The sequence below is a fragment of the Megascapheus bottae genome, chromosome 14 (genome assembly GCF_031878675.1).
Source record: "Megascapheus bottae isolate mThoBot1 chromosome 14, mThoBot2.hap1, whole genome shotgun sequence".
Classification (NCBI taxonomy): domain Eukaryota; kingdom Metazoa; phylum Chordata; class Mammalia; order Rodentia; family Geomyidae; genus Megascapheus; species Megascapheus bottae.
The window spans coordinates 30,669,801-30,678,614 of NC_143522.1; the positions used below are offsets into that span (position 1 = coordinate 30,669,801).

Genomic DNA, 8,814 nt, shown 5'->3' on the forward strand with positions numbered 1-8,814 from the left:
GAAGACCCAGGTTCAATTCCTTGGCACCATATACTTAGAAAAAGCCAGAAATGGTGCTGAGGCTCAAGTGGTAGAGCTCTAGCCTTGAGAAAAATCCAAGGACAGTGCTCAGGCCCTGAGCTCAAATCCAGGACTGGCAAAAAAAAAGGAATGGCAGGACCAAGAGTTTGGCCTAGTGGTAGAGTGCTTGCCTAGCATGCACGAAGACCCGGATTCGATTCCTCAGTACCACATACATAGAAAAAAAGCTGGAAGTGGTGCTGAAGTTCTAGCCTTGAGAAAAGTCCAAGGACAGTGCTCAGGCCCTCAGCTCAAGCCGAGGACTGGGGAAAAAAAAAAGAGGAATGGCTTAAGTGTGATGCCTTAGCACGTGGAGTGCCAAGAGTGAAGCCCAGTGGAAGCCCCAGTAGCAGCACACAACACAAGCACCCAAGCATTATGGTCAACTTTTCAAACACAGGCTCAGGCATTTTCGCTAGTCTTGGGGGTTTAAACGAGGAATAGGCACTGTTCTTGAGCTTCATTTGCTCTATCACTTGAGCCACGTCATCAAACCCAGGGCTTCCTGCACGTTGGCAAGCATTCTCTACCTCTAAGCCATACATTCCCAGCGCAAGAAAAAAGTATCTTATTTAAACAGCAAGATAGGAATCCCACTCCAAAATAAAGACACTTCCACCATTTTCTTTTAACTCATCTGTATTTGCTACCTTTTAAAGCACACTGTGGGCACACTACATCTCCACATACAAGCTCTGCTGCTTTAATGTTTTTACAACACAACATCTAGGGAGTTTACTTGTATTTCTCTCAATAGTACACTTTTCTTTGGAAAACAAGCCCTGTGGAGTTCCTCCCATCCAGCCGTGTCTGCCTAACATACGTATTTCTAGGGACTAGCACATGCAGAACTACAAGGGGTGGGAAAAAAAAAATTGGACCCTCTGTTGAAACGCAAAATTTTCTTTAAATGTCAAGGTAAATATGCCAGAACACACGTAAGTGACAAAAGATTTGGTTTACTAAGGAATCTGGCTTAATAGCTTAACACTCCAGACCATAATAGGTCACATTACAGCTAACAGCAAACATCTCCACCTGTTCAAAACCAAGGTGAAACTAGAAAAAGCATCACTAACCTCTGCTTTGCCTATAGCGTCACAGTATCACTTAAGAGTAGAAAGAAATCTTATCCTCCCCTTTAAGCAGGGGTCATGCCACAGACTTTTTAAAATGTTAACCAAAATAAACAGAATCCTGGACTTCTCATCTGAGGGAGAGAAGGGCAGCGTGGCCTAGTCCACCTCCTCCATGCGCGAGGTGTCGTCATCCCCCTCCAGGGGGGGCATCTCCTCCGTCACAGCCGCACTGGTGTCGTCTGCAGTGGGATCATCTTCGTCGATCCCTGCTCAGAAATACAACCCGCATTAGTTGGTGAAACCAGCAAAGCAGAAGCAGCCTAGCAGGGCCGGCACTCTCCGTCACTTGACACCCCACGCTTCTGTCCCTGCAAGCACACTGTTAAGTCACCCTCCTCCCGCCAGCCTGCCCGCTCACCGAGCCCCAGTTTAATCATCCTGTAGATGCGGTTGGCGTGTGTCTGGGGGTCCTCCAGGCTGAAGCCCGAGGACAAGAGTGCAGTCTCGTAGAGCAGGATCACCAGGTCCTTCACAGACTTGTCGTTCTTGTCCGCCTCTGCCTTCTGCCTCAGGGTCTCGATGATGGAGTGGTCAGGGTTGATCTCCAGGTGCTTCTTTGCCGCCATGTAGCCCATGGTTGAGTTGTCTCGGAGGGCCTGGGCCTTCATGATGCGCTCCATGTTGGCTGTCCAGCCGTACGTGCTTGTGACAATGCAGCACGGGGATGTCACCAAGCGGTTGGACACGACAACCTGTAATTGAAATCCCCATGTGGTGACTGTGCCACCTCCCAAGCTAGTCCTACAAGGAGGGGCAGGAACCGTGTTCCGGGTCAAGTGTGCGGGCAAGCAAAGCTCTGCCATGGCGAGCACACAGCGCCCCCAGTGGTAACCTACCTTCTCAACCTTCTTCTCCAAGATGTCTTTCATGATCTTGCAGAGATTCTCAAACTTTGTCTTCTTCTCTTCCTGTGTCCTCCTCTCCTCCTCATCCTCTGGGAGCTCCAGGCCTTCTTTGGTGACCGACACTAGTGTCTTCCCCTCGAACTCCTTGAGTTGCTGGACGCAGTACTCGTCGATGGGCTCGATCATGTAGATCACCTCCAGGCCGTGTTTCCGAAGCCGCTCCACGAAGGCAGAGTTGGCAACCTGGTCCTTGGTTTCCCCTGCAAGGCATCGTGAGAGCTTCCTCACTGACTTATTCCCTCCTTCTGCTGAGCCTCATTAACCAGAACCTAGTTCAGGGTAGAGCCAACATCTCCACCACCTCTTTAAAGCCAGCAGAGCCAATGGGCGGCCGGCTGCCTGTCGGTCCTGCCTGCACGCACCTGTGATGTAGTAGATGTGCTTCTGGTTCTCCTTCATCCTGGTGCAGTAATCCTTGAGGGAAACCATCTCGTCCCCAGAAGCAGACGTGTAGTAGCGCAAGAGCTCCGAAAGCTTCTTCCGGTTTTGCGAGTCCTCATGGATTCCAAGCTGAAACAACAAACCACGCACTCAACTTGGTCTGCTCTGCATTCAAGAAACCATTTTTAAAACGAGGCCCCGCTCAAAGCTGTCAATTATGTATCCACTTACCTTTATGTTTTTAGAGAACTGCTCATAAAACTTCTTGTAGTTCTCTTTATCTTCTGCCAACTCAGTGAACAGTTCTAGGCATTTTTTGACCAAATTCTTTCTGATAACCTTCAAAATTTTGCTTTGTTGCAACATTTCACGGGAAATGTTTAGAGGGAGGTCCTCGGAATCCACCACCCCTCGGATGAAGTCTGAAAGAAAGACAGAGCATGGTCACTTCAAGAACAAGAATACAAGAGTTGGATGCTTCAAAATCAAAAGGTGACATGGTGACAGGACAGGCGGCACGCGCCTCCTGCTCATACTTACTCAGGTATTCAGGGATCAGCTCCTCACAGTTATCCATGATGAAAACTCTACGGACATACAGCTTAATGTTGTTCTTTTTCTTTCTGTTTTCAAATAGATCAAAAGGAGCACGTCTTGGGACAAAAAGAAGAGCTCTGAATTCCAATTGTCCTTCAACGGAAAAATGCTGCAAAAAAAAAAACAAAAAACCAAAACCCACAAACAGCACTCATTAACAGCCAGGGAATGAGCTGTGACAGATATGCTTGTGCTTAAAGGCTGATGCTTCAGCCCTTCAGCCCCCTTGAGCCCTCTCACTGGTTACTTACTTTGACTGCTAGGTGATCTTCCCAATCATTGGTCAAGCTCTTGTAGAACTCTCCGTACTCTTCATTAGTGATATCGTCAGGGTTTCTGGTCCAAATTGGCTTTGTCTTATTAAGTTCTTCCTGGTCAATGTACTTTTCCTTAATCTTCTTCTTCTTTTTCTTGTCACCATCCTTCTTTTCTTCTTCTTCTTCATCAGAACCAACATCTTCTATTTCAGGTTTGTCATCAGACTCCTTTTCTTCTTTTTCTTTTTCCTCCTCTTTATCTTCCTTTTCTTCAGCCTCATCATCACTGACTTCTTTGTCACGTTCTTTCTCGACCTTTAAAAAAAAAAAAGCCACTAATCATTTTGATTTGCACTGTATGTACACATGAAAAGATGATCTACAGAAACTGGCTTGATTACACCAAAGCACAAATTAGGCACAGTGACATTAAGCTCTGCATTGTCATTTACCTTTCAAGCAATCTTGGCCCAGCACCTTTACCCAGTGTGTAGCCTTCCATTGCTCAGGCTCCCAGAAAGGTTTCATACTAGTTAGTATTTTTAAGTCCCTGTTAAAACAGACCCTGGGCATTCATCTTAGCTCGACAATTAAATGAATACTTACGAAAAGGGTAATGGGATAGCCAATAAACTGAGAATGTTTCTTCACAATTTCCTTGATCCTCCTTTCCTCCAAGTACTCAGTCTGGTCTTCCTTCAGATGCAGGATAACCTTGGTTCCTCGGCCCATAGGTTCCCCTGTAAGGGAAATGGAGTGAAAACAAGATCAAGCTGGGCGTGGCCTATCCCTGTAATCCCACCACTGGGAAGGATTAAAAAGGATTCCTCAAGTTAGCAGGACATAGTCTCAAAAATGTTAGCAAAATGGTCCCAGCACAATAACACTCCCATACACCTGCAGTTTACTTTTTTTTCTTTTTGCCAGTCCTGGGCTTGGGCTCAGGGTTTGAGCACTGTCCTTGGACTTTCTCAAGGCTAGCATTCTACCACTTGAGCCTCAACAGCACTTCCAGCTTTTTGTTATGTATGTGGGGTACCGAGGAATCGAACCCGGGTCTTCGTGCATGCTAGGCAATCACACTACCACTAGGCTAAACTCCCGGCCCCCTGCAGTTTACTTTTGCGTTTGTCCTGGGACTTGAACTCAAGGTCAAGGTATTGACCCTGAGCATTTTTTGCTCAAGGTTGGTGCTCTACCACTTCCGCCTCATCTCCCCTGCTAGCTTTTGGAACAGTGCTTAATTGGAGGTGAAGAGCTTGAGGACTTTTCTGTCTGTATTGGTTTTAAACCACTATCTCCACAAGCAGTTATGGGAAGTATTACAGGAGCAAGCCACCAGGCACCTGGCTTACCCCACTTCATTATGCATGTGTAAAATTACTGCTCAAAATCTAGTACTTTACCATTTGAGCAACAGCCTTTTCTTTTGTAGTTTACTGGAGGAGTCCCACAGGGACTTTCCCTCAGCTCCCAGTCTCCTAAGCTAATAAGCAGGATTATAGGCATGGGCCACTAGCACTCTGCTGCTACTTGTGAGCTCTTTTACTCATGGCTAGCGCTTGGCCACTGAAGCCAGAGCTCCACTTCTGGCTTTTAAGTGGTTAGCTGGAGATGAGTCCCCTGGACTTTCTCGCCCAGGGTGGCCTCAATGCACAACCTTCAGATTTCAGGCTGCTGGATAGAGAAGTATAGGTGTGAACAATTTTCCCCCCAATTCTAGTGCTTGAACTCAGAGCCTGGGCACTGTCATTGGACACTTTTTGCTCAATGCCAGTGCTCTGCCACTTGACCAAGTGCCGTTTCCAGCTTTTTCTGTGTATGTGGTTCTGGGGAATAGAACCCAGGACTTCCTGCATGCTAAGCGAGCATGCTTCCAGTAGGCCATGCTCCGGCCCAAGATTGCCTTTTTTTTTTATTGCCAGTCCTGGGCTTGAGCTCAGGGCCTGAGCCCTGTCCTTGGACTTTTCTCAAGGTTAGAGCTGTACCACTTGAGCCTCAGCACCACTTCTGGCTTTTTTCTATGTACGTGGTACCAAGGAATTGAACCTGGGTCTTCATGCATGCTAGGCAAGTACTCTACCACTAGGCCACACTCCCAGCCCCCAAGTTTGCCTTTTTTCAAGGGAATTTTTTAAAATCTTTTTTCTGGTCAGTCCTAGGGCTTGAATTCAAGGTCTGAGCACTGTACGGAAGAATAAAACTCCGGATGTCATGCATACTTAGCAGGCACTCTACCACTAGGCCACACTCCCAACCCTAAAGTCTTTTAAAGAGCGTTTTCGCAGGAGCCCAGCACGTGCGGCACCCTGCCCCCACGTGACAGAACCCTTCTTTCTCCCAGGGCCTACCTGTGTCAGTCCTCACGGTGAAGGAGCCCCCTGCCGAGGACTCCCAGGCATACTGCTCATCATCGTTGTGTTTGGTGATGACAGTCACCTTCTCGGCAACCAGATAGGCAGAGTAGAAACCGACACCAAACTGGCCGATCATAGAGATATCGGCACCGGCCTGCAAAGCCTCCATGAAGGCTTTGGTCCCAGACTTGGCGATGGTCCCGAGGTTGTTGATCAGGTCGGCCTTCGTCATGCCAATGCCAGTATCCACAATGGTGAGGGTGCGATCCTGCTTGTTGGGGATGAGGTTAATGTGCAGCTCCTTCCCCGAGTCTAGTTTGCTGGGATCTGTCAAGCTTTCGTAGCGGATTTTGTCCAGAGCCTGCATGTTAAAAGAGGAAGCCAAGGGGATGGGGGTGGAGAACACGTGCGGCCCAGGCCGAGACGCGACCCCGGAAACCCAGGCTCCCCCCGCGGACTCACATCGGACGAGTTCGAAATGAGCTCCCGCAGGAAGATCTCTTTGTTCGAGTAGAAGGTGTTGATGATCAGCGACATCAGCTGGGCGATCTCCGCCTGGAAGGCGAAGGTCTCGACCTCCTCCTCCTCCATCGGCTGGTCTTGGGTCTGGGTTTCCTCCGGCATCTGCAAAGGGCACCGAGCCGCCTCAAGCCTCGCGCCGCGCCCCTGGCGGCGGACGGGGGTCGGGGGGCGGCCCGGGGCCCCTCCCCAGCTCGCCGGGGGCCGTGCCGGCGGGGAGGCGCCGAGCCCGCGGCCCGGCCGGCTCACAAAGGATGACCTCATTTCCAGCCGCCGCCGCCGCCCGGCGCGCGTGCGCCGAGGCCGCCCGGACCGACCCCGACCCCGACCCCCAAACGGACGCCCCCGCCCCGCCCGCCGCCGCGGCGCCCACCGGGCCCGCAGGCGCCGCGCGCCCGGCCAGCCCGCCGGCCCCGCTCCGGCTCCGCGGCCCGCTCCCGGGGAAGGGCGGCCGAGGCCCCGGGGCCGCGGCCGGGGCCCGCGGCTGAGGCGGTCCGGGCGCCACCGCGGCCTCGCCCGCCCGCCCGCCCGGGGCGCCCCCCCTCCGCCCTCCCCGAAACCCGCTCACCTTGGCTGGGTGAGCGCAAGGCTCCGCGCGTAGCAACCCCGGGACGCAGAAGCAACTGGCGCGCCGCCCCCGCGGCTCGCTTATATAGACGCGGGCCCGCCCAGCGCGCGGCGCCTTTTCCAGAAGCCTCGGGAACCTTCCGGAAGCCCCCCCCCAACCGCCGCCGCGGCCGCGCGCCCGCGCCTGCGCCCCCGAGGCGGCCGCCCCGCCCCCCACGAGCCCCGCGCGCCGGCGCGCGCCGCCGCTCTCGCGAAGTCTCGCGGTGTCCCAGGGCCCCGCCCCCCGCCCAGCGCGTTCCCGCGTCGCCGCGCCGCGCCCCTCCCCGCCCCCCACGGCGCGCATGCGTCGCGCGGCGCCGAGGCCCGGCGCTCGCGGGCCGTGTTCTCAAGCTCGGGGCGTTTGGCTCGGGCGGGGGCGTTGGCTGCGGTGCGGGTTAGAGCTGCGACCCTAGCGGCGGGGACATGGCGCCCCGCGGGGCTCGCGCGCGGCCTGGCGGCGGGCTGGGCACTCGGGGACCCGGGGAGGGGCCGGAGGCGAGGCCCGGGCCGCGGCCTGGGTGGGGAGCGGGGGGCGGGGTCCCTGCACCCCTGGCCCCAGGCCAGCACTCTGGACCCCTGCGGACTCGAGGGCCCGCCCGCCCTGGCGCGGCCCTCGGCTTCCCGCGCCCCCGGCCGGGTCGTCGGGTCGTCGGCCCCCAGGCGGCTTCGTGAAGGCCGGCTGGGTTCTGGGACGGCCTCGGGAGGCCGGAGCCGCCTGGCTCACGAGAGTAAGACCTCCGCTTGGGAGGGAACTCGCCCTGGCCGTTTCCTTCCGGGGTCCTCGCCGGCCAGCTCGACTCCTCAGCTTCCCCCAAGCCAGGCCTCCCCCCACACCGTCTACCTCCAGTCCCCGCGCTGAACCAGAGCGCAAAGCCAAGTATTTGCGGGGTGGGGGCCTCTGACCTTGTCAGCAGGGCTCCGGAAGGATGGAAGGGGACAATGGGACAAAGCTGTGGGCTGGTTTTGTGTCGCCCCTTCAGACCTGAGTGCGGCCCCTGGGATCCAAGCACATGCAAATGCTCTACCGCTGAACGACTTCCAGCCAGAGCCCTTTTCTTTGTCTCTTTCCTCCTCCTCTTCGTCTTTTTTTTTTTTGCCAGCTCAGGGCCTGAGCACTGTCCTTGAGCTTTTTCAAGCCTAGAGCTCTACTACTTGAGCCACAGCAACACTTCCAGCGTTTTTTTCCTATGTATTTGGTACCAAGGAATGGAACCCGGGTCTTCGTGCATGCTAAGTAAGCACTCGACCACTAGGCCAAACCCCCGGCCCCTGTCTTTCTTATTTTTGAGGCTATCGTCTCATTATGTGGAGCAAGCAGGCCTGGAATTTGTGATCCTTTCTGGCTCAGGCTCTTGAGTCAGAGCTCTCTCTGCTCTCCTTGTATGTTCATCCTAGCTCTGGATTGGGAGCAGAGCAAAGGCTTGGCATGCTCAGCTGGCTTGTGAAGGACTTGCAGGTGAGCTGGTGATTGTAGGGCTAGAGAGGAGGGAGAGATGAGATGTTTAGGTGGCTCAACACCCGTGATCCTAGCTACTCAGGAAGCTGAGGCTTGAGGATTGTGGTTGGAAGCCAGATGGGACAGGAAGGCTGAGATTCTGTTGGTCGTGGGGCTTGAACTTAGGGTCTAGGTTGCGTTTGGGCCGCAGCTTCTGGTTTTCTGATGGTTAATTGGGAATGGGCGTCTCATGGCCTTTCCTGCCTGGGCCGATTTCCAACCATGATCGCCAAAGCTCAACTTCCTGAGGAGCTAGGATCACAGGCCTGAGCCTGCCCCTGGGTCCCTGAGCCTGTTTTTCCTTGTGCTCAGGGGCTTTCCTGCCTGGGCTGCTATGAACCTTGATCCTCAGATCTCTGCTTCGTGAGCAGCCAGGATTACAGGGATGTGCCACCCGCACGTAGCCACAAGACTTATCTTCAGCCACTAAAAAGCCAGAAGTGGAGGGGTGGCTCAAGTGGTAGAGTGAAGGCCAGCCTGGGATATGTAGGGAAGCTA

General features: G+C 54.1%; 1 protein-coding gene across 1 annotated transcript; it reads right to left on the reverse strand.

Moving 5' to 3' along the window:
* Positions 1-681: 681 nt before the first annotated feature.
* Hsp90aa1 (heat shock protein 90 alpha family class A member 1) lies at positions 682-6,890 on the reverse strand. The gene is made up of 11 exons (XM_090344855.1): positions 6,784-6,890; positions 6,159-6,320; positions 5,691-6,057; positions 3,946-4,079; positions 3,334-3,654; positions 3,026-3,191; positions 2,717-2,907; positions 2,467-2,614; positions 2,036-2,304; positions 1,558-1,891; positions 682-1,405 (listed from the first exon to the last, which is right to left on the reverse strand). The coding sequence occupies exons 2-11, from the start codon at positions 6,318-6,320 to the stop codon at positions 1,296-1,298; spliced, it is 2,202 nt and encodes a 733-aa protein (XP_090200981.1). The 5' UTR covers positions 6,784-6,890; the 3' UTR covers positions 682-1,295.
* Between the last annotated feature and the right edge of the window lie 1,924 nt (positions 6,891-8,814).

Coding starts and splice junctions, on each gene's coding strand:
- Hsp90aa1 (XM_090344855.1), bottom strand. CDS start 6,320: ATGCCGGAGGAAACCCAGACCCAAGACCAGCCGATGGAGGAGGAGGAG. Junction 3,655..3,945: donor GCTATCCCATTACCCTTTTC/GTAAGTATTCAT, acceptor TTTTTTTTAAAG/GTCGAGAAAGAACGTGACAA. Junction 2,908..3,025: donor GCTGATCCCTGAATACCTGA/GTAAGTATGAGC, acceptor TCTTTCTTTCAG/ACTTCATCCGAGGGGTGGTG.